The sequence below is a fragment of the Microcaecilia unicolor genome, chromosome 8 (assembly GCF_901765095.1).
Source record: "Microcaecilia unicolor chromosome 8, aMicUni1.1, whole genome shotgun sequence".
Taxonomy (NCBI): domain Eukaryota; kingdom Metazoa; phylum Chordata; class Amphibia; order Gymnophiona; family Siphonopidae; genus Microcaecilia; species Microcaecilia unicolor.
Window position 1 is genome coordinate 181369425 of NC_044038.1, and position 25928 is coordinate 181395352.

At 43.8% G+C, this 25928-nt stretch overlaps 2 protein-coding genes across 2 annotated transcripts in view; one reads left to right on the top strand and one right to left on the bottom strand.

Annotated features, from left to right (window-relative positions):
- Positions 1-1199: 1199 nt before the first annotated feature.
- LOC115475806 (toll-like receptor 13) lies at positions 1200-16275 on the bottom strand. Its single transcript, XM_030211808.1, is given in 4 exon segments — positions 1200-3619; positions 3622-4958; positions 8692-8844; positions 16164-16275. Coding segments are annotated over 2 exon segments (2883 nt in total). The 5' UTR covers position 4958; positions 8692-8844; positions 16164-16275; the 3' UTR covers positions 1200-2072.
- The window catches only part of ARHGEF37 (Rho guanine nucleotide exchange factor 37), a 36683-nt gene continuing 24639 nt past the window's right edge, over positions 13885-25928 (top strand). The window contains 2 exon segments of the mRNA XM_030211809.1: positions 13885-14019; positions 14152-14316. Of these exon segments, the coding sequence (XP_030067669.1) occupies positions 14266-14316 (51 nt within the window). The 5' untranslated portion in view covers positions 13885-14019; positions 14152-14265.

A 25928-nucleotide genomic window follows, 5' to 3' on the forward strand; every position in this document is an offset into this window, starting at 1 on the left:
GTTACTGTCTACCTTTGTTTTGGAGAGGTCTGACACTGTGTGTTGCCTGGTGTCTGTGGATTGCTTTGCTGATGGGTGATGTTAGTTGACTAGGGAGCTGTTTGTTTTAATTTCTTGTTTTATTAATTGTTTTTGTATGAAAGATACTGTTTTTGTTTAAGTTTATCATGGATGTTATCTTTGTAAACCGCCTAGCATATAGGATAGAGCGGTCTATAAACTGTGTTATAAATTAATTAATTTAAAAAAAACTTAGATGGTGAGCCCACTAGGGACAGAAAAAATATCTGCATGCAATATGTAAACCGCTTTCGTTGTACCACTGAAAGGCTGTGCATTTGCTTTTTGCCTATATAACTTTTGAGGAGACGTTTTTGTACGTGTTCCATGTGCTCAACACATAGCCCTTAGTACTAAACCCCAGAAAAAGCATACATTCTGTGCATTTAAGTAGCCACGCCTTGCAAGAAGGCAAGAAACAAGTTTTCCTTGGGCATAAAAGTTTTTCTAAGTTGTTATGCACTTTTCTTCAGTATATTTAATGATGGGAAATCTTTGGGGCTTGCAAAGAGGGCTCTTGTCTGACTTGGGGGGTGGGTCCATCAGCCCCAAAATGCATTAGCATTTCTGGTTTCTAGAATAATTTGATTGTAGAGTGATACTTTGTTCAGTGTTCTTGCAAGAATTTCTGCTTTCCTTTGCTATTGACCAATCATGTTTCAGTTCCTTAAAGTTGCTTTTCTTGGAAACGAGCTGATGGAGCAGCTCTGACTGCAAGCACATTTATTTTCAACACAGTTTGAGCTCACATTTAGGGGTTGTCTTTGTGCCATGATCAAGTGAAAAATGTTTTTTTTTTCTTATCTTTAATTCTGGGCTATATTTGTTACAAGTTTCTGTTCTCTAATCAGTAGGAGACACCATTGCTGAAGCTGTGAGTCATAAGACTTGGAAAAACTCTGTTTTGAATATGCTTCAGAATCTTCATGAGGCCTAGATTCTGTAGAGAAGAGAGGGGCTTCTTGCTGTCCCAATGAATTTGTAGGAGTCTGATCTTTTTCCCCAGGGCTGGCTTAACCTTCGGACCAGGTGAGGTTCTGGCCCAGGGCGCCAGTGATTAAGAGTGCACCAAAATACCCAGCCTCTGACCTCACCTGGTTAAGCCTTTTTGCCCACCCCCACCTCCCTGGTCCAGTCTCTCTCCTTCTCTCTTCCCTCCTCCCTACAGGTCTCCTCACTCCCCTGTGGTCCTGAAAAGTTTACATCAGTCGCCAGGGTCCTGTGGGCAGCACACGTCAGAGTGAAGACCCAAGGGCTGGCCGAAGGCAGCTTGTCATGCTGCTGCCATCGCTGGTAATCGACATAAACTTTATAGGACTGCGGGGGAGTGAGAGAGCAGTGCTGGACTCACAGGGAGGGGGGACAGAGGAGAGGAAAGAGACTGGACTGGGGGGGGGGGGGAGTTGCCAAACCTGTGGGAGGGGCAAGGCATGAAGAGGTGCTGGAAGCAATGCAATGGGAGAGTGCCACCAAAGCAAATTGGCTCAGGGCACTGCTATCCCTTGAGCCAACCCTGTTTTTCTCATTATTTATTTATTTATTGCATTTGTATTCCACATTTTCCCACATGTTTGCAGGCTCAATGTGGCTTACATTGTTCCGCCATGGTGTCACCACGACAGAATAGCATATACAATTATTAATTTCATAAGAACATGGGAAACATAGTGTATAAAAGCATCATTTATATAGATAACATTATCGGAATAACAGGTAACGCGGCAGTGTATTAATGTTCAAATGATGGATCGTTATGGTATATTCTATTAAAGAGGTGAGTCTTCAAGGATTTCCGAAAGTTAAGTAGGTCGTGCATTTTTTTCATAACAGTTGGTAGTGCATTCCATAGCTGCGTACCTATGTAGGAGAAGCTGGATGCATGTGTCAGTTTATATTTTACTTATTTTACTTCTCACAATTCCCAGTTAGAGAATGTCTTTGTTCTGCAGCAATACCTTTGTGGAACCTCTTTTGTGAGACCTCCAAAACAGCGTGTTAAAAGGCCATTAACTTTATTCATCATCTTCTGGAACGTTCCCTGACAAGATTGGATTTTCTTCTTCTTTGCTTTCACTTGTTTTCAGAGCCAAATTGAGTTTGTGCCAAAACAGTGGTACAGCTTCTTTCTCCCGAGGCCACATGAGGTAGGTTTTTCTTTTCACCAGCTTCCTCATTCTGTGGTATGGTGACAACCTGTAACTGGGTATTTCTTCAAGAAAAATCAACACAAGGACGTCTTTATATTCATCAAAGAGACGAAAGCTGGCTACCTGTATCTCCCTGGAGCACCATTCACTCTCCAAATAATGGTGACTGATAATGCAAATGGTCTTTCTACTTGCGTAGATGTTTTCAACAATGTTGTCTATAATGAGCTTCCCCGGCTCAAAATCTCGATGATGAAGACACAGCTTCCACTTGTAATTGCCTTCCAGTTTTGGGAGAAGGTCATTGATCACCCAGTCCTCATCATGCTTATTGTAAGAGATAAAAGCATCATACTTATGCTGCATATGGCCTGGTTTTCTTTTTTGCTTTTTATCATACAAGAAGGCAAAAAAAAGGTAGTAGGCATAGGTCATTTGCCACCTCCAAAAGTGAAAGAAAGTGCAAGCAGTCATCAACACAATGACTGTTGTCATAGTGGATATAAATAACATAAATTCATAGTGCATTGTGCATGAAGATGGGTTGAAGGTTGATAGTTGCTTTCCTTTGTAGATTGATGGATAGCCACAGGTGTAATTATAGAAATGGATCACTTGAGTTTTTATATTGCTAAGTGCCCAGGACAAGAACCATTGGTTGTCACAATCGCAGGTCAAGGGATTGTTTCTAAGATCCAACAATTTAAGTGAAGGCATAGCTGCTAGGTGCTTACGATCAATGGTGTTCAACTGGTTACCAGCTGCCCTGAGAATACATAGATGAGGGAGATTTACATTAACAACAAAATCAAGAGATTGCAGTCCCAGTCTATTCACATGCAGTTCAGTCAAATTTGGCACGTGCTGGAGCAGGTTTACGTTAATGGAAATTAAAGCACTGTTGCTTAAATCAAGTTCTTTCAGTTTTGTGGTATAGCTGAATACACTTGAGACCAAGCTGTTGAGAGCCAGGTTGCCTGCATGAATTTTCTCCAGTGAGAGTAACCCTTCCAGAAAATTTGATGGAAAATTAAGCATCCCTCGGTGGCCTTGGCTGTTGATAGTTATTGTTTTCAAGGACTTCAGTAGGAGAAATGGAGGGTTCTCAAGTTTTTCAGATGATCTGTAGGAGATGTAATTGTCAAAAAGCTGAAGCTCTCGCAAGGAACTCAGCCCATGGAAGGTGTTCTCTTGAAATGTTACACTGGTGATTTTGTTACTGCCAAGAAGTAGAAACTGTAGATGGATGAGACCATCAAAGGCCCCAGGCTCTATTGTTTCAATCTGGTTGTCCACTAGATTAAGGGACTGCAGAGAAGTCAAATACTGGAAAGTTTTTGCCTTGATGGTACTCAATTTATTTATTTTCAGTTCTAGACGTTGAAGCCTTTTAAGCTAGGCGACAAAGGCTCTGAAATCTCTAAGAGTTTATTATTTCCCAGTTTTAATTCCTGCAAACTGTCAAGGCCTTGGAAATATAATGAAGAGTTAATCTTATATATGCAGTTACTAACAAGATTTAGGTTCTTAAGATTGCTCAGAGTTTGAAAGTCTTGGGAGCGTATCTCGATAATGTTATTAGAACTGAGGTCCAAACTTTCTAAAAATGTGACTTTGGAAATAGCTGCTGGTACGTCAGTTAACTGGTTGCCTGACAATGACAAATGCTGCAATGAGTCAAGATTTGCAAAAGAAAAAGTAGGCACCAGTCTGAATTTGTTTATTGATAAATCCAACTGGTGTAGAGCTGTACAGTTGCTAAAGACATCTTTCTTCAGGGCTGTGAATTCATTTCCTTTCAGATTAAGGACCTTAACTTCAGGATGACAGGAGCACAGATGTTCAATTAGATTGTCAGAGTCAGTCAGATTTAAATGGTTCAGGTGGACCTCCTCCAGTGAGGAACAGGAAAGGTTTTGGAGAAGATCTGCTGTGGCTTGTGGTTTCATGTGCATTCCTCCTAGATATAGAGTCCGTAATCCTTTTAGGAAGCAAGAGTCATATATAAACCATACCATGACAAAAGGTTCTCCAGCAAAGGATAAATTCAAGGAAGTGAGGTTCTGCAAGACATCTGTTGTAACATTTATTAGAAAGAAGGGATTCCTAGAAATATCTAAGTCGCAAAGCCCACTAGAAATATTGAAGATGAGTTGAGTAGAAAAATTCTGTAAACCATTGTCTGCAATATGTAGCTCTACCAAAGATCGTACCTGGAATACTGAGCTTAGCATATTTAATGTATGCAGTTTGTTTGAAGTTAAATGAAGCACTCTCAAGTTCCACAGTCTTTCAAAGGCAGCAGGTTGAATTGTACTGATATTGTTGTGGCCAAGCATCAGGACAGTTAGGTTTTCTAGGCCTTCCAGCATGTGATTAGAGAGCACCTCCAGCTTATTGGAAGTAAGGTTCAGCAGCTGCAGCTCCTTGAGCCTTGCAAAAGTTCCACCTTCAATGGCACTAATCTGATTCACAGAGATGTTCAGCACCTCTAGTTGACTCAGGTTCCTGAAATCATTCTGGTGGAGCACAGTGATGTCATTTTCTGAGAGGTCCAGGTTGCTTGCCATCTCAGGAAGGTCATGGGGCACTTCTCTCAAACCAATATGATAGCAGAGCACCTTCATCTTCCTTCCCCATACCTCATGAATTTCACAGTCCTGAAGACAGTATCCAGCTGTCCGCTCTGTGCCGAAGAACAGCAGCAGCACTGAGATCTGGAGAGAAAGCATGTTCTCTCTTTTCAGCATCTTACAAAATGATAACATAGAGTAAATGTGACTTAAGTACCAAAACAATAATTTTCACAAAATATGTAATAAGAGCGCTATATTCATTAGTAATACAATCAGGAGACACATGGAGGGGAATAATCGAATGGGGACGCCCATCTCTAAGGGGGGCCATCTCCGGGAACAGCTACAAGAAGGGGCTTCTCGGCCATCTTTTCTTTCGATAATATGGTTGGGGCCTGCCAAATGCCTAGGATTTGGGCAGATTTGAGAAGGCCAGCCTTGGTTTTCGGCGATAATGGAAACCGAAGGCGGCCATCTCAAAAACGGACACATCCAAGGCATTTGGTCGTGGGAGGGGCCAGGATTCATAGTGCATTGGTCCCCCTCACATGCCAGGACACCAACCGGGCACCCTAAGGGGCACTTTTAAGAATAAAAACAAAACATTAAAATACCTCCCAGGTGCATAGCTCCCTTACCTTGGGTGCTGAGCCCCCCCAAATCGTACCCAAAACCCACTCCCCACAACTCTACACCATTACCATAGCACTTATGGGTGAAGGGGGGGCACCTAGATGTGGGTACAGTGGGTTTTGGGGGGGGGTTGGAGGGCTCCCATTTACCACCACAAATATAACAGGTGGGGGGAGGGTTGGGCCTGGGTCCACCTGCCTGAAGTGCACTGCACCCACTAAAAACTGCTCCAGGGACCTGCATACTGTTGTGATGGAGCTGGGTGACCACTGGGGGAGTCAGGGGAGGTCATCCCCGATTCCCTCCGGTGGTCATCTGGGCAGTTCGGGCACTTTTTTGGGACTTGGTCATGAAAAAAAAGGGTCCAAAAAAGCGGACCAAATTTTTGCCACGGCCGCCCTTCTTTTTTCCATTATTGGCCGAGGGCAGCCATCTCTTAAGCACGCCCTGGCATGCCCCGTCCCACCTTCGCTACCCTTCCGACACGCCCCCGGGAACTTTGTTCGTCTCCGCGACAGACTGCAGTTGGGGGCGCCCAAAATCGGCTTTTGATTATACCGATTTGGGCGCCCACAAGAGAAGGGCGGCCATCTCCCAATTTGGGTCGGAAGATGGCCGCCATTCTCTTTCGAAAATAAGCTGGATAATCAAAATTAGTTTGAAACAATTTAAATTACATTAAAAATAATTTTTCAAAAGAGCATATGGACAAAAAAGGAGATAGAAAAATGCTACCAAAGCCCTTACATTATCTTGGTATTCACAGCTTTAGGTTGATTTCAATTACCCCGATATTGACTGGGTAAAAGTAACATTGGGGCACGCTAGGGAGGTAAAATTTCTTGATGAAATTGAGGACTGCTTTATGGAGCAGCTGGTTCAGGAACCATCAAGAGGGGGAACAATTCTAGATCTAGTCCTTAGTAAAGCACGTGATCTGGTGCAGGAGGTAATGGTGTTGGGATAAGCTCTGGAGAAAAACGGTCAAAAAATAACTTAGAGGAGCAGCTACAAAGGTCAAAAATTTACATCAGGCATGGATGCTGTTCAAAAATATCATCCTGGAAGACCCCTGTATTAAAAAAAAAGGAGGAAAGAAGGCCAAACGACAGCTGGCATGGTTAAAAATTGAGGTGAAGGAAAATATTAGAACTAAAAGAAAATCCTTCAGAAAATGGAAGAAGGAACCAACTGAAAATAATAGAAAATGGCATAAGGAATGGCAAATGAAATGCAAAGCACTGATAAAGAAAGCAAAGAGAAACCTTGAAAAGAAGATTGCATTGGAAGCAAAAGCACATAGTAAAAATTTTTTTAGGTATATTAGAAACAAGACTTTGTCAAAAGAATCAGTTGGACTGCTAGATGACTGAGGGGTAAAAGGGGCACTCAGAAAGACAAGGCCATAGCAGAGAAATTAAATGAACTCTTTGCTTCCATCTTCACCGAGGAAGATGTGAGAGATATACCAGTACAAGAAATGGTATTCAATGCTGATGAGTCAAAGAAACAAACAAATCTCTGTAATCCTAGAAGATGTAATGGGGCAATATGACAAATTGAAGAGTAGCAATTTGCCTGGACTGGTTGGTATCCCCAGAGTACTCATAGAATTGAAAAATGAACTTACAGATCTATTGTTAGTAATATGTAATTCATCTTTAAAATCAAGCATGGTACCAGAAGATTGGAGGGTGGCCAATGTAACGCCAATTATTAAGAAGGGTTCCAGAGGTGATCTGGGAAATTATAGACTGGTGAGCCTAACGTCGGTGCCAAGCAAAATGGTAGAGACTATTATAAAAAAATAAAATTATAGAGCATATATATAAGCATAGATTAATGAGACAAAGCCAACATGGATTTAGTCAGAGGAAATGTTTCCTCACAAATGTACTACATTTCTTTGAAGGGGTGAATAAACATGTGGATAAAGGCGAACCAGTTGATATGTATCTGGATTTTCAAAAGATATTTGACAAAGTACCCCATGAAAGACTCCAGAGCAAACAGGAAAGTCATGGGACAGGAGGTAATGTCCTATTGTGGATTAAAAATGGATTCAAAGATAGAAAACAAGAATTGAGTTAAAGTTAAATGGTCAGTATTCTCACTGGAGAAAGGTAGATACTGAGGTTCCCCAGGGGTCTGTGCTGCATGCCACTGCTTTTTAACATATGTATAAATGATCTAGAAATGGGAATAACTAGTGACAACACAGTTCAACGTTGTTAAGTCGCAAGAGGATTGTGAAAAAATAGCAAGAAGACCTTACAAGATTGGGATGGTGGGCATCCAAATAGCAGACGACGTTTAATGTGATCAAGTGTAAAGTGATGCATGTGGGAAAGAGGAACCGAAACTATATATAGCTACATGATGCAAGGCTTCATATTAGGAATCACTGCCCAGGAAAAGGATCTATGTGTTTTCGTTGATGATACGTTGAAACCCTCTGCTCCGTGTGCAGCAGTGGCTGAGAAAGCAAATAGAATGTTAGATATTATTAGGAAAGGATTGCAAAACAAAAATGAGAATGTTATAATGCCTTTGTATTGCTCCATGGTGCGACCACACCTCAAATACTGTGTTCAATTCTGGTCGCTGCATCTCAAAAAAGATATAGTGGAATTAGAAAAGGTGCAGGGAAGGGCAACAAAAATGATAAAGGGGATGGGACGACTTCCCTATGAGGAACGGCTAAAGCGGCTAGGGCTCTTCAGCTTCGAGAAAAGGCAGCTGAGGGGAGATATGATAGAGGTCTATAAAATAATGAGTGGAGTTGAACGGGAAGATGTGAATTTCTTGTCTACGCTTTCCAAAAATACTAGGACTAGAGGGAACACAATGAAGCTACTAAGTAGTAAATTTAAAACAAAGCAGAGGAAATATTTCTTAACAATATGTAATTAAACTCTGGAATTTGTTGCCAGAGAATGTGGTAAAAGCAGTTAACAGGGTTTAAAAAAGGTTTGGATAATTTCCTAAAAGAAAAGTCCATAAGCCATTATTAAAATGGACTTGGGAAAATCCACTGCTTATTTCTAGGATAAGCAGCATAAAATGTATTGAACTTTTTGGGGATCTTGCCAGGTACTTGTGAACTGGGTTGACCACTGTGGGAAACAGGCTACTGGGCTTGATGGACCTTCAGTCTGACCCAATATAGCAACACTTAAATTCTTATGTAGATTTCCTCCTCATACTTCTCGGCTTCCAACAAAAACATGAACGTCATATATAAATAACTCAGTCAATAAACATCTTATACTTATCTTCAGTCTCGATAGTAGACAGTTGAAGTCTTCATAAAATAGTGTGCAATAAATTCCAAGGAAAACAATGTTCATCAATGCCCCCAAAACAATGATCCTCCAAAGCTGTATGTACGCCATGGTAAAATAGAAAACATAATGGCTTCTGAAAATCTGAATGAAGAAAAGAAAAAAGTTGTGGGAACATGACATTCAGTCGTTGAGTCAGCAGTTTAATTTTTCCAAGAGGGTTTCTTTTCACAACTATGTTGTGTATCATCCTGGAACATCATTGCATTTTTACCATTACTTTACTTGTCCTGATTCTAAAAGCGCTTGGTTGAGGAGTAGCCTAGTGGTTAGTGCAGTGGACTTTGAGCCTGGGGAACTGGGTTTGATTTCCCCTACAGCTCCTTGTGACTCTGGGCAAGTCACTTAACCCTCCATTGCCCCAGGTACAAATAAGGACCTGGGGCAATACTATGTAAACTGCTTTGAATGTAGCTGTAACAACCACAGAAAGGCAGTATATCAAGTCCTGTTTCCCTTTTCCTATTTGAGATTCTATGTGGAATGTTGCTAGTGAAGGAGTTGGTTAGTGCAGTGGATTTTGATCCTTTTGGAACTGGGTTCCATTCTCACTGCAGCTCCTTGTGACTCTGGGCAAGTCATTTAACCCTCCATTGCCCCAGGTACAAATAAGGACCTGTATATACTATGTAAACCACTTTGAATGTAGTTGCAAAAACCACAGAAAGGCAGTATATCAAGTCACATTTCCCTATTGAGATTCTACATGGAATGTTGCTATTATTTGAGATTCTAGATGAAATGTTGCTAGTGGAGGAGTAGCCTAGTGGTTAGTGCAGTGGACTTTGATCCTCATGTTTGATTTCCACTGCAGCTCCTTGTGAGTCTGGGCAAGTCACTTAACCCTCCATTGCCTCAGGTACAAATAAGTGCTTGCATATACTATAAACTAAACTTATAATGGAAGAAAAGTGTTAGTACATCTAACCCCAGATGTCTTTGCATTGAGTGCCACTAGGGCTGACCAAGGGTATTTGATACCCTAAATTACTACTACTACTACTTAACATTTCTAGAGCGCTACTAGGGTTACACAGCGCTGTACAAATTAACAAATAAGGACAGTCCCTGCTCAGAAGAGCTTACAATCTAAAGGACGAAATGTCAAATTGGGGTAGTTTAGATTCCCTGAGAAGAAGTGTAGTGATTAGTTGCCGAAGGCGACATTGAAGAGGTGGGCTTTGAGCAATGATTTGAAGATGGGTAGGGAGGGGGCCCGGCGTATGGGCTCAGGGAGTTTGTTCCAAGCATGGGGTGAAGCGAGGCAGAAAGGGCGAAGCCTAGAGTTGGCGGTGGTGGAGAAGGGTACTGAAAGGAGGGATTTGTCTAGAGAGCGGAGGTTACGGGTGGGGACATAAGGGGAGATGAGAGTAGAGAGGTAAGGAATGGCTGCAGATCGAGTGCATTTGTAGGTGAGTAGGAGAAGCTTGAACTGTATGCGGTATCTGATCGGAAGCCAGTGAAGTGACTTGAGGAGAGGGGTGATATGAGTATATCGGTTGAGGCGGAAGATAAGACGTGTGGCCGAGTTCTGGATGGACTGAAGGGGGGATAGATGGCTAAGTGGGAGGCCGGTGAGGAGTAGGTTGCAGTAGTCAAGGCGAGAGGTAATGAGAGAGTGGATGAGAGTTCGAGTGGTGTGCTCAGAGAGGAGGGGGCGAATTTTGCTAATGTTATAGAGGAAGAAGCGACAGGTCTTGGCTATCTGCTGGATATGCGCAGAGAAGGAGAGGGAGGAGTCGAAGATGACACCAAGGTTGCAGGCAGATGAGACAGGGACGATGAAGGTGTTATCAATTGAGATAGAGAGTGAAGGGAGAGGAGAAGTGGGTTTGGGTGGGAACACAATAAGTTCCGTCTTGGCCATGTTTAGTTTCAGGTGACGGTTGGACATCCAGGCACCACCCCTGCTAGTGCTCCTTGTGGTGCACTTCCTCTTTCCTCTGTGCCCCTCCATGATGAACCCCTGCCCTCCTCCATTATTTTGTTTTAATTAATATGTTTTGAATGCAGACTTTTTCAAATTTATTATGGGTCCATCTTATGGTCTCTCTGCCCCCTCCATTGGGATTCATGCATCTCTCACCCAATCTCATCTCTCTCTCTCTCTCTCTCTCTGTTTCTAGTAGTTCTCTCCTTTCTCTTTCCACTAATGGTGCACTTTTCCGCTTCCCCTTCCTGCAGTAGTGCAGCTTTTCTGTTACCCCCACAACAATACAGCATCTTTCTCCCTCTTTCTCTCCTCTTCCCTTCCCTCCCTCAAAGTCAGCATCTCCCCACTCTTTCCAAACTTGTGTCGCAATCCCCTTCTCTTCCCTTCCCTTGTTTAGTCCCTGTCCAGCATCTCCCATCTCCCATTGTCTTGCATCTCTCTCTATATTCCCCCTCCCCCACCTACATTTTGGTAAGTCATCCCATCCCCCAGTCAACCATCAAACATCTTTTACTCTAGAATCTGCTGGTAGTGGCAGCAAGTCACAAATGCTGCCTGCAGCTGGCCCCAGAACCTTTTTTCCGATATGTTCCACCTTCTCTGATGCAACTTCCAGTTTTTAGCAGAATAGGGCACATCAAAGGGAAGGCTCCGGGTCTGGCCACAGGCAGAGTTTGTGAATCATTGTCTCTGCCAGCAACTTCTAGAGAAGTTTGAAGATAGGCTGGGGGGGGGGGGGAGTAAGAGAAACAGGGAGGTGCAAGATCATGAGGGGAAGGACTGGGGTGGGTCAAGAGAGAGGGGGAGATAATGGATTCAGGGGGTTGGGACAGGGAGGGAGCTATGCTGGATCACAGATAGGGAATAGTGGGAGAGATTGCCACCCCTAAGATTCTGCCATCCTAGGTGGCTGCCTTCTTTGCTATTGCTAGGGCTGGCTCTGAGTGCCAAGTGTATGATTATCTACCAGTTGATGAGTGGGTCATATGTATACACATGGAGGGGCATAATCGAACGTGGATGCCCATCTCCATGGGCGACTATCTCCGAGGACGGGTACGTGAAGGGGCAGGACAGACCATATTTTCGAAAAAGATGGGCGTCCATCTTTTCTTTCGATAATACGGTTGGTGCCAGGCAAATGCATCGGATTTGGGCAGATTTGAGATGGCCAGCCTCGGTTTTCAGCGATAATGGAAACCGAAGCCGCCCAGCTCAAAAACGAACACATCCAAGGTATTTGGTCATGGGAGGGGCCAGGATTCGTAGTGCACTGTTCCCCCTCACATGCCAGGACACCAACTGGGCACCCTAAGGGGCACTTGTAAAAAGTAAAACAAAACATTAAAATACCTCCCAAGTCCATAGCTCCCTTCCCTTGGGTGCTGAGCCCCCCAAATCCCCCCCAAATCCCACTCCCCACAACTCTACACCATTACCATAGCACTTATGGGTGAAGGGGGGCACCTGCATGTGGGTACAGTGTGTTTTGGGGGGGGAGGTTTGGAGGGCTCCCATTTACCACCACAAGTGTAACAGGTAGGGGGGTGGGCCTGGGTTCACCTGCCTGAAGTGCACTGCACCCACTAACAACTGCTCCAGGGACCTGCATACTGCTGTCATGGAGCTGGGTATGACATTTGAGGCTGGCATACAGGCTGGCAAAAAAAGCTTTTAAAGTTCTTTTATTTTGGTGGGAGGGGGTTAGTGACCACTGGGGGAGGCAGGGGAGGTCATCCCCGATTCCCTCCGGTGGTCATCTGGGCAGTTCGGGCACTTTTTGTGGACTTGTTTGTGAAAAAAAAGGGTCCAAAAAAAGCGGCCCAAATTCTCGCTTCTGCTGCCCTTCTTTTTTCCATTATCGGCCGAGGGCGCCCATCTCTCCTTGGCTGATAAACATGCCCCAGTCCCACCTTCACAACGCCTCCGACACACCCCCATCAACTTTGTCCGTTCACGCGACAGACTGCCATTGGAGGCGCCCAAAATTGGCTTTTGATTATACCGATTTGGGCGCCCACGGGAGAAGGGCGCCCATCTCCCGATTTGGGTCGGAATATGGGCGCCCTTCTCTTTCGAAAATGAGCTGGATAGTGCAAAGAGCTCCTGGCTATCAGGGAACATGTCCAGGCTCTGTGGCAGACAGAGGTTTATAGAGGAGATTCCAGTCTGGCAGCCTGTGCACAGCCTTAAAGGATCAAGGTCTCCTGAAAAAAGTGAATTGCATTGTGTGAGGAGGAATCTGGCTGGGATATGGGCAATCATAGGGAAAAGAGTGCATATCACAGAGCTAATTCAAGGCAAGTTTAATTTCCCTTAGCCTCAGGAAAATTCAGGTTCAAGACACACTGATCTAAGAACAATGGAGAAGTTCATTTTATTCATCCATATGATAAAGGAGTCCATTTAGTCTCTCAAGCAGAGATACCGAGTTACCCAGTTCCAGGCTGGAGATTTGGGGACAGTCCTGGATTTCTGACCACCCCATCGGTGCATTTCTCTACATTATGAGACTTGCAACACCGATTTCAATGGGCAGGATCAGGCAGTACAAATCCTACACTTCTTTGGGTTGTAAGTTCAAAACCAGTGCTGTCCCAAAATGTCCAGCCTGGAACTGGATAACTTGGCATCTCTGCTCAATTTAAGCATGATGCATCAGTAGATAGTACATCAGGTAGAGAATAAGGTATTCCAGAGTACAATGAACACAGCCAACTGAAGCATGGATCAGGACTTTTTGGAGCGGGAACATATAGCTGATACAGATGGATAAAGATGTATTACTTGACCATCCCAGAACCCCAGAAGCAGAGCAAATGTTATTTATTTATTTATTTAATTAACACATTTATACCCCACATTTTCCCACTAGTTGCAGGCTCAATGTGGCTTACACAATAGCAAGGGTATGCTACAATATCAATAAACAATGTCGTAGTAAAAAAATAAACCTACAACTCTCAGGTCTGGCCCAAGCAAGGCTAATCAAGGTAAGGGACAGGGAAAGGCAGGAGCCTACAAAGCCATTGGGCAAAGGGAAGACAGACAGCTCCTCCCTGAGGAGCAGAGGGGAAACGCCCAGCTGCAGCCAGCTAAGGCTCTTGTATTTTTACTGTTCCCAATCTAACATCCAGAAATGTTGCTGGATATGTGATGTGTCTGCAGTGCAGTTCATTGCCAAACTGATTCCAAATCCAGCTATTAGGGCTTATCTAGTTCTGGCCACTGCAGTCTTGCTTTTCTCAGGGAATAGAATTGGGAGATGAAAACTTCAGGTCCTTGCATGCAGTGGGATAAATTCTGGACCAGATCAACTCTGTCAGGTGAATCTGTTGCCTAGTTCGAAGTCAAAACCCAAGGTGCCACTATATCTTGAGGAGAATGTGTGCAGACCGGCTTGGCAGCTTCCTGCACAAACACTGCTTACATAAACATTCCTACCAATTTTTGACCAGCTCTCCAAGCAAGTCCCCAGTTTGGAATAAGGACAGCAGTCTGAACTCCGAGTCCAGAAACTCATTCCAGCTTCTGAACGAGGAGCCTGTCTTTACACTCTATAACCACGTTTCATGGATTTCTTTTACTGGGAGATCTCACCTGTCGCCTTGGTCTACATACTGGTAAGCAAGCAGTAGTTTTATAAGATAAGTTCATGTCTTAAATTAAGCTGAATTAAGTCAAATTGAAGTGCAACTGGGATTTATATTGTACACAAATAACAGAGAATATGATATATTGTTCACAGATGAATGAGAATATATAAAGTGCCACATATTGGTATACACAAATTGAAGCATATTTGAAAACAGAGAGGGGGTTGGACCAATGATGGTGGTTTGAATGTGAGGTTCTTCCATGGGCTCCTTATTTTCGAACCATGAGAGTCACTGAGGTCTTTTCCCTTCTAATATAATAATTTGGGAATTATTTTTATGAGCTTTAACAGGTAGTTCAATAAGGAATCGGTTTGTGTTGGCTGTATTTGTGATTTACATGTTATCAATGTGACGCCAGCATAGGGCTCTGATGACAATCTGCTACAGTATTCCATTGCATCACCTGAAAGCAAATGTATTGTATGTGCACTTGATGCGAAACAGAGAAAATGAGAACTGAATTGTAATGTGCTTATTATAATTCACCAATAATATATCAAATTTTAATTTTTTAGTTGAGATATGGCACTTCAGAGGTTACAAATTCAGGAAGATCTTACAGCAAAGTACTGAAATATGTCTATCTTATTTCTCGTAAAAATTGCACATATGACACTGTTGCTTTCAGGTGCTGTGTTCATGTGTCCCTTGGTTGCTTAGGGCTCTGATACATAGCAGCAGTGCAGTTTCCTTAGATTTACAATGATGATTCGGCTAAGTAGGAAAAGCATTTGGTAACTTTAAACTTACATAGGGAACTCTGTCCATCCTAAAGCTGATAATGTATGTATAAAGTGTGATTTGGTTATTCAATAGTTTATTTACATAATGCATCCTTAAAGGAGGAGGAGTTCTCTTGAACCTAGGAGTGAGAACTTTGAGGGAGATGCTCAAAGCATACCAGGCTTCCAACATTTCATTTGCACTGGTTTTAGGCAGTCTAAATGAAACATTATTGTGTGGCCAATGTGCAGAGGCTTTTGGCCACTGCTTTAACGTGCACAAAAGCAGTGACCGAAAGTCCCATGCTAATAAGCTTGCTTGTATTAAAATAAGCTCATTAGCAATTCCGTGCAATGCACAGAAAACCAGTGAATGGAAAACCCCTGCCCTAGTGGGTCGTTTGGGTCTCGTGCTAACTTTCCTGTCAGTTTCTGAGCGTTGATTGACTCAGGCACTGACAGGAAAGTCAATAGCATGCCACAGCCCCTTATCCCCAAACCCTCCCGAGCCTGAGCCTCCCCCCATCCTTAACAACCCCCCCCCCCTGTGGGCCCACTGACCCCCCCCCCCCCCCCCCCACTGAACTCTGGCCCTGGTGATCTAGTGTAATCATACCCTGCATCAGAGGCAGGAGGAAAGACCACTCTCTCCTACCTCTGGGCCCACCCCTGTCAAAATGGCAGCACCCCGCCCCTGCCCGGTCCATCCTGGGATGCACTGGGAGAGGGCCAAATACTATATAAGGAAAAAAAAACTCCTTCTAAGGCTATCTGTTAATACTGTAGGCTATAGCAGAAAGTTCAAATTTAAAACTATGGAGAAAAGGGTTTTATGCTATGAAGACTAGTTAATAAAGTTTGCTGTTTTAAATTCAAACTGTCAATAAACCTACAATTCTTCTTTTAAACCCCAATCTTTAAATCACCAGAGCAAAATAATGTACACTTACCCAGAGAAATGTCCTCTTCTCTCAGAATCGTATTGGGGGAGGGGTTACAAATGCCCCTCTTGCCTCCCATTCCCTATTCCTATGGGTGAAAATATTATTACTCCCAAAAGGGGAGGGTAATTTCAGCCCTCAGTGTTACCTGATAAAATCTGGAAATGTTTCCTGCAGTATTAGACTTGGAGCAGAGATGGATCACTTAATCTCCAAGTGAGAAGCGCTGAGAGAAAATCACTGTTAAGAGGAAGGAAGTGAAAAACGTTTGAGTGAATGTCAAGTTCAAAAATAGTTGGTTCCCTTTTAAAGACTGGATCTTGCAAAATATTTTGCAAACTCAACCTTTAACCCTCAAAGAGGAGGGACTCACAGCACCATTGCAGCCTCACCCTACATAACTGCACATGTTCACTAATATATCTGCAACAAAGCCTGCAACATCTCTCCTCCACCCCTACTATTTCTGTACTAGACTTTGCAAGAGCCCTGCCAATATACCCCAGTCCTGCCATGCAATACCTCTGCTATTCCAGTACTGTGAGCTGCTCCCCCCACCAGCTCTACCAGTGCACCTGCTGTGTAATACCTCCTGCTACTTCAGTACTGTGAGCTCCCCCCCCCCTGCCAATACACTTCAGTCCTGCTGTGTAATACCTCTACTATTCTAGTACTTTGAGTCCCCCTCTCCAGCTCTGCCAATTCACCTCACTCCTACTTGCTATTGCAGTACTTTGAGCCCCTTCCCACCCCCAGTTCTGCCAGTATCCCACCATCTTAGCACTATTCCAGTACAGTGACCCCCCCCCCCCCAGCTCTGCCAATGCACCTCAATCCTGCCTTGCATCACTTCTACTGTTACAGTGCTGTGAGTCCCACTTAAAGTTTCACCAGTGTATCTCAGTTCTGCTGCAGTATTATAATCCCAGTGTACATTTTCTGGCAATACACCTCAATCTTACCCTGCCAGTTTGCTTGACATTAGTATTGCACTGCTTCGTTCACTTTGATGTTAATGGTATTGTCTCATCCTTCTTTGCTATATTCATTGTACTGTTATATGTCAAGGCTCCTACGAAGGCACACCATCCAAAACACGGCCATGTCGAGTCCTTTGACAATAGGATTGAACTACTTTGGAAGCAATAAAGAAGCTGCATTATTGTGCTTGGACTTCCTCATTTTTTTCAATACCTCACTTTTGGTTTTCTCTTTCTCTCCACACTCCCAGTATTGAGTTCACCCACACACAGAGCTGTGCCAGTCTCAGTACTGCCCTGTAGCATGTCCTGGTATTCTGAGCAGCTCTGTCAGTTCCCCTCAACACTGCCCTGCTATTTTCCGCTCCCCTTGCCTCTACCAACATACCACAGTCCTGCTTCACTTCACCCCAGCAAGTCCACTATTGAGATCATTCACAGCAACAGTGCAGTGTGCTTATTGTAACATTAGCCCTTTATTCCACTCTGCAGAACTTGTCATCAGCACTAGGACATGCTCTGAGCTGTATCACTGCAGTTCTGGGTATTTGGCTGTCCAGTGTGTGGAAGTATAGTTACCTTAGCATCTTTGGTCACTCAGAGGCTGATGCAGCAAGTCATGTGGTAGTGCTTGCACGTAAGTCTGAGTGCATGGCTTCTACTGTGATTGTAATACTGTGCTATGCAGAAAGCCAAGTATGTGCAGATTTTACATTTGCAGAATTTGCATGCTAATCGGGGAGAGCCTGCTGGGCGCATCTGCACAAAGGTTTTGCGGTACGTGCAGCTTCTTTGCACAGGTTGGAACACAAATGCAAGTGTCAGCACGCATCAGTGCTTGCTTTTCTGCCTATAATATCAGGCTCACAAAAATTTCTTGCACTTGCAATTTTTTCAAGATTGTGCAGATATGTGCTGACATTTTTAATTTTGTTCCAACATGCGCATGAGCTCTCTTACCTCCTGTTAGTCTTTTAAACTTGCAGGCGCCTCTTTCTAGTTGCAAATCTTCTCTGCAAACCCTTCTGCACTGCCCTGGACCTGGTAACATTTCTCACGTTGTCTGCAGGTCAAAAGCCACTGTTTTCTTCTCTGTATTGCTGTGCAATGCTTAATGCCCTTATTACCATACATGTTAATACAGTGTGTGGCCATGTCTTCCACATGAGTTAACATTTGCATTCCACTTCTCTCTGTATTGTGTGGCCGTTAATGAGCTTGTACAATGCTTGCAGGCTCATTTTCAAAGCACTTAGCCTCCCAAAGTTAGCCTCCCAAAGTGCTTTGAAAATATGCCTCTAATTAGTAACCCTATGGTTATGCTGACAGTAACTTTCTGCATCAGTTCCTTAGTGGTTAGGTTGCCTCCTAGATCCTTCACCATCCATCCCTGGGAGATAATTAGTTCTGCGGTAAGGAGAGCTTGAATACTAGTTTTCAAGTCTGCTAAAAAAAAAAGAAATGCACAGATTCTGCAGTTCAAATGGGTCAGAGAAGCATCTAAGAAGGAGCCTAGGGCAGGCAGGCTGATAAAATCCAGGACAGTGACATAATTGCAAAGGATCCTTGTCAAATAGTAACAAGACTAGAAGCAGAAAAACCTGTGTCACAACCTGGTGCTTTTGTTTGTGTTGTGCAGGACTTTATCTGCCATCATCTACTATGTTCAACAAAAGTAAAAATGGCAAACAACCCCTCAAAATCAGCAAGACCAAAAACCAAAGGGTAGGAATGACCAGGCAATGAACCAAGAAGAAAAAGTTCAAATCTTTATTTGCAGGCATCCACAAACAATGGCACAATTTGGATATCAGACAATCATCCACCAATATGAAGGATTCTACGTGGTCCGTGTTTCAGTGCTTGCCTTCGTCAGGAGTCCTTTGAAAAAGTAAAAATAGAGAAATAAAAATGCATATGAGTGGATGAATACCCGAGAAAACAAAACAGAGTCAAGAAAAGTGACAAAGCAAGAGCCTCTTTGCCAAGCATCGGCAAGCCCAATGCGGCTTACCACTTGCTAAACAGGAAGTACCACTGGGCTACCACAGCAGCCCAGCAGTACTTCCTACTATGACGCTACAAAAATATATTTAAATTTGCAGCGCTGGGGTGTACACGGTGGGCAATCACTGACGGGTTAGCGCGGGAGCCCTTACCATCACCTCAGTGGGTGGCGGTAAAGCCTCCCCTCCAAAATGGCCATGCAGCAAGTGCTTTACTTGCTGCACAGCCATTTCCTGCAGGAAAGAAAGACTTCCCTTTTATCTGCTGCAGTAAAAGGGGGCCATGGCGTGCATGAAAAATGCACCAATGCCAGCGCAGGCCCCCTTTTGCCGCAACTTGATAAAAGAGCCCCAAGTGAAATAATATAAAACATAAAATTACATGTGAATATATAAGTGCATAGCGTGATGTGGAGAGGGCAAATAAGGGGGAAAAAGTAACCCATAACAATGGCAAAAGAATAATAGGGGAAAGGGAGTGAAAGTGAAAATCGTTCAGCAGAGAATTTTTGAGTATGTATAATTGAAAAAGCATTTATAAAGACACCTCACCAAGCAAAGAACAGAAAGCAAGTTATTCAAAGTCGTTAACTCGCGACAGGATTGTGAAAACTTACAGAAGGACCTTACGAGACTGGGAGACTAGGCGGCTAAATGGCAGATGATGTTTAATGTGAGCAAGTGCAAGGTGATGCATGCGGGAAAAAAGAACCCGAATTATAGCTACGTCATGCAAGGTTCCACATTAGGAGTTATGGACCAAGAAAGGGATCTGGGTGTCGTCGTCGATAATACACTGAAACCTTCTGCTCAGTGCACTGCTGCGACTAGGAAAGCGAATAGAATGTTGGGTATTATTAGGAAAGGTATGGAAAACAGGTGTGAGGATGTTATAATGCCGTTGTATCGCTCCATGGTGCGACCGCACCTTGAGTATTGTGTTCAATTCTGGTCGCCGCATCTCAAGAAAGATATAGTAGAATTGGAAAAGGTGCAGCAAAGGGCGACTAAAATGATAGCGGGGATGGACGACTTCCCTATGAAGAAGACTAAGGAGGCTAGGGCTTTTCAGCTTGGAGAAGAGACGGCTGAGGGGAGACAGAGGTATATAAAATAATGAGTGGAGTGGAACAGGTGGATGTGAAGCGTCTGTTCACGCTTTCCAAAAATACTAGGACTAGGGGGCATGCGATGAAACTACAGTGTAGTAAATTTAAAACAAATCAGAGAAAAGTTTTCTTCACCCAACGCATAATTAAACTCTGGAATTCGTTGCCGGAGAACGTGGTGAAGGCGGGTTAGCTTAGCAGAGTTTAAAAAGGGGTTAGATGGTTTCCTAAACGACTAGTCCATAAACCACTACTAAATGGACTTGGGAAAAATCCACAATTCCAGGAATAACATGTATAGAATGTTTGTACGTTTGGGAAGCTCACCAGGTGCCCTTGGCCTGGATTGGCCGCTGTCATGGACAGGATGCTGGCTCGATGGACCCTTGGTCTTTTCCCAGTGTGGCATTACTTATGTACTTATATCAGCGCTCAATGAGTCTGAAGCTGTAGTGCTGCAAGTAAACATAGAAAATTAAAAGGCTGTCTAAAAGCTAGTACCTGAAAGCCTTCAAACAAAAACAAGCAATTGATCTATTTTAGAACACCATTGTTAAGTGCAAAACTATGGCATAACCAGATAGAAAATAACCCAAAAAGAAACATCAAACTTATGAACCAAAAATAAAAAGGCTTTGTATGAGACTGATAGCGCCTATACATAATTGACCCAGTCATGCATTAAAAACATTAAAAATGACTGAGGCACAAGCTGGGCAGGAAGGCAGCAGCACATGTACAGTGGGATGCTGCTAGCAAATTCTTGAACTCACTAGTCAGCACTCACACTGGGCTTTGTTGGATGACGTCTCCCAGATGTGCGAATAGTTGGCCGGCTGTCTGTGGAGAACACCTGCTACTGGTGAGTAACTTTGCCTTTATACAAGCTGATTTATATGGATAAGTTCTATTGGAGAGTGACTGAATATCACCGCTCTCCATTTAACTTGGACTATGCCCCAGTATGCTTTAATCCTGCCACCTCTTTATACAGGTAACTTTTCTCTTACCTGTACAGCAATTTACGTGGCCCAAAGATTATTTGAAAGTCCTCTGTGGACAAGCACCTTAGTGCTAAGAGCTTCTTTGAATTTCCCATCCCTCTTTAAGTATTTGAAACCTCTCATGCTCCTCCACAGACCAGAGGTACCACATAGGGATGTAATGGGAGACAGAGTCTGCACTTTCTCTTGAATATGGCCAGCAAAGACCTGGAGGGGTTGCACCCAGGGTGAGGGGAGAGGCAACAGCTGTCATCATCTAGTTCACTGCACTGGGCAGCAGGTCCACAAATGTGACCCCCTTGAGACCCTCCGTCAATCTCTGACCAAATATAACAGGATTTACCAGCAAACCAAAATATTTACAGTGATGCCACCAGTGCCCACCACCTTCTTATCATCCATCTGCACATCTCTGGGGATTTGGTAGGTGCCTGATTGCTGCCAGGAGATCTGGTCTTGCCGATATAAGGCAGTAAGTGGTGCTGAGATGCTCTTTACTGTTCTTGGGTTTGTTCTGATAGTTTCTTGCTTGGGATTACCGCTCATTTGGAACCAGACGTGGGATTCCGATGCCATGAGACTTCATCTGCAACTATCCCAGGATTTTCCCTCTCCCCCCTCAACATACCTAGTCTAGTTATTGCACTGAAAGTCCTCTGCCAGGGGCCATTTACAAGGGCAATTGTAACCATGGGACCTGAATTGCTCAATAGATATCACCCTTAAGTCATGACCATGATGCCTTCTCTCTTCCCCCCCCCCCCCCTCCTCTGGGGGCTGTGAAGGCTGTCTCCAGCACATCCCAAGTTCAGTTGACCCGAGGAGCAAAAAATACCCAGCTCAGTGGATGGAACCGTGGATGCACAGCACAGTCATGAGTTGCCCCTCTGTTCTTTCATGGAAGGCGCTTGCATGGCGTGTCCAGCAGTCCTCTCAGGCGGGTTGGCTGGCCCTGGTCGTGTTCTTAAGCATACACTACTGGCACTGCCTTGCTGATCTCACTCTACACTGAATTGCGGACTGTTTTCACAGAGGGAGAAATCAGGCTCCGACTGCACAGCTGCAGCAGGAATGACACAGCCGGCTGGCTCGCCGCGTCGTGCAGGGTTGCTCATTAACCTCCTCAAGCTGTAGAAGGGGACTGAGACGGTGAACAGCTCGTCAACTTAGCAGGTAAGAATGACAGAAAACCCAGGATCGAGGTGTGTTTATGATGATGGAGGGGAATGGGAGGGGCTCATGCTGATGCAGCTGAATAGATATAGACCCTGGGGTGTCACTTCCACCGTGTTTTCAAGCCTGAGTCATGGTGTAAGAATATGACAGGCCATCCTAGCGACAGTAGCAGGAGAAAACAAGCCCGTCCCCTGCTGGATGGCCAGCGCAAGGAGTGGCTGAGGCACTGCTGAAAATTCCTAGGTGAAGGTCGCAACATATGCGCTCTCTGGCAAACCAGCATTTTCAATTCGGAAACCTTTTTGTATAGGTGCCTGGCATGCGGGAAGCACTGCGGAGCTCTGCTTGGCTGGTGACTGGAGTTATGTTTACACCTCAGAGAGCCAGATTAAAGCTCTGTGGTGAAACCAGGATTTTGTACTGAAGCAGTGATTGCTGAATGTTCTCGGCTTCCCTTTCATATTTCTCCCTTTCGTAGGAACATGCAGAGTTCTCACTTTCTGTACACTTGTTATTTGTGTGGAGTCACTAGCCAGGTGTGATATTGCTGAAGGGCTCTCTGGTAAGGTTTGACTTTTTACAGATGAACCAAAGTCTGTAATAGAGTATACACCCTTAATGATGTAGATAACATGAGGAAGGACTTAGCGAAGCTAGTGGAATGGTCTGGAAGTTGGCAGCTTGGATTTAATGCTAAAAAATGCAGGGAATGGGTACAGTTTAGGGGGCGAAGAACTTTCCCTTGCATGAAAGAGGAAGCGGGACTTGGGTGTGATTGTATGTGATGATCTTAGGGTGGCCAAACAGGTAGAAAAGGTGACACGAAAGCTAGAAGGATGCTTGAGTGCATAGGGAGAGGCATGGGCAGTAGGAAAAAGGAGGTGAATGATGCTCCCGTATAAAACTCTGATGAGACCTCATTAGAATATTGTGTACAATTCTGGACACTACGCCTTAAAAAAAAGGTATAACACAGAATGGAATTGGTCCAGAGGGCAGGCTACTAGAATGGTCAGTGGTCTTCATCTTAAAGTGTTTGAGGACAGACTTAAAGATCCCAATATATACTTTGGAAGAAAGGCAGGAGAGGGGAGATATGATAGAAACATTTAATACTAATGCAGCATAAATGCAGAGGAGGCGAGTCTCTTTTCATTGAAAGGATGCTCTGGAATGAGGGAGCATAGGATGAAGGTGAAAGGGGACAGACTCGGGAGTAACCTGAGGAAATATTTCTTCATAGACAGGGTGGTGAATTCATGAAACAGCCTCCCAGTGATGGTGGTGGAGAGAAAAATCGTATCCGATTCAAGAAAGCTTGGGACAAGTACATAGGATCCCTAAGAGAGAGGAAGGGATGGATGGGCAGACTGGATAGGCCATATGGTCTCTATCCTGCCTTCATTTTCTATTTGTATCTTTCCCCACTGACAGGCATATGTTAAACTGTGTAGAAGATTTGCTTCTTATCCAGTGCAATGTTTGCTGTCTTCTTTGGTTTTCTATATTTGGGGGAAGAACATACAAGTTCTCATATTAATCCCACACCCAACTCTTTCCACAGGGCAAAACTATTGCCTTAACCTCGGTTAGCAAGGTCCTGTGACCTTTTTGGACAGTGCCTGGTTATTGCCAACATCAATCCCTTTGGCTTCTGAAGAGCAATAGCCTGCTACTTCCATAGAAACACATGACAGCACATGACCACACAACTTATCCAGTCTGCTCATCTGCAACACTTACTATGCTTTGGTTTCCCTGAGAGATCCCGCGTGTCTGTCCCGGGCCCTTGTCAATTCAGATAATCATTTTCACCACCTCCACCAGGAGGCTGTTTCATGTTTTTACCACCCTTTCAAAAAAAAAAAAAAGCTTATTTCCCTAGATTACTCCTGAGTCTGTCCCCTTTCACCTTCATCCTATGCCCCTCATTGCAGAGCTTCCTTTCAGTTAAAAAAAAACTTGCCTATTGTGCATTTATCCCCTGAAGGTATTTCAATGTCTCTTCAGACCAGTGCCGGGCAGACTTCTACAGTCTATGCCCCAATCATGGCTGGAGAGATTTGGATGGGCTGGAGTGGGCTTCGACGACAGCTTCATTACTTGTAGAATAAGGCTAGTACCAGGCAGACTTTTATGGTCTGTGCACTGAAAATGGCAAGGACAAATCAAGATCAAGTATGCATATGTAGTATCACATCATAACTTATGCTATGAGTTTATCTTGGGCAGACTGGATGGACTGTACAGGTCCTTATGTGCCATCATTTACTATGTTACTATGGCACATCATAATTTCTCCCCCCCCCCCCCCCCCCCCGGCTCAAAAACCGGCGATTTGATCAGCTCTTTATTTATTTATTTATTTGCTGCATTTGTATCCCCACTTTTCCCACCTCTTTGGTAGCTCATGTGGCTTACATTATGCCGTAATGGCAGTCACCAATTACGGAATGCGAGAACAGAATAATATACAATTAAGGTACATAAGATATCAAAAAATTAGAAGTAAAGAAATAATCAATACATATTAGGTATGTAAAATGTAGGATCAAGAGTAACATTAGATGATAATAGTGAAATTAAAGTAGTCAGATTAAGGATTCAATGTTGATTAGTACTAATACAGTTCTGATGATGAATCATTATGTTGAATAAGTTAGTTTTCAGCGATTTCCGGAAGGCTGCCAAATCATATGTTGATTTTAAGACAATCGATAGTGCATTCCAACATTGCGTGCAGATGTATTAAAAGCTTGATGCATATAGTGATTTGTATCTTTCAACCTTTACAGTTGGGGTAATGGAGGTTTAAGAAAGTGCGTGATGAGCTTATTGTGGTTTCTTGCTGGTAAGTCTATAAGATCAGACATGTATAGTCGGGGCCTCTCCATGGATGATTTTATCAGCCAGGGTGCAAATCTTGAATGTAATTCGGTCAGGTAATGGGAGCCAGTGCAGTTTTTCTCTGAGGGGCTGTGCACTTTCATGTTCGCTTTTCCAAACAATGAGCTGGCTGCAGTGTTTTGGGCTGTCTGGAGTCTTTGATTTAGCCCTTTGCCTGCTCTGGGCTCTGTTCTCAAGAGAGTGAAGAATTATTAACAACCTCCCAATCCTGTTTTACCAGGGTTCTCCAGATCAGGTGGTTTTCACTCCTGGTCCTTGAGGGCTGTCAGTGGATCAGGTTTATAGGATATCCCTAATGAATATTAATGAAAGAGATTTACATAAAAATGGAGGCAGTAGGCATGCAATTTATCTCATATACAGCCAGGCGTGGAAGTGGATACCAGTGCTGTAGAGTATCCCTCAAATCTGTCATAGAGCTATTTTTCACCAGTCCTTCTGGTCAGTTATTCCAGGCATCTACATCTCTCCTTGTAAACAAATAATTTTCCATGTTTCTTCTGAACCTTCATCTCCCCTTTAGTTGAAATTCCTATTCTGTGGAACATTTTACCTTCCAGTGATTTACTGAAGCCTATCAAGGCATAGAGAGGCACAGGAACTCTTCTCTCCTGGGGAAAGAGTAGTGACCTCTTGTAGGCTAATACTGTATAAAATCTGAGCCCTTAATTTTTAGGCTGAGAAGAGAACCTGTACAATACGGGGAGGTTGTGGGACATTCTTGATACCTG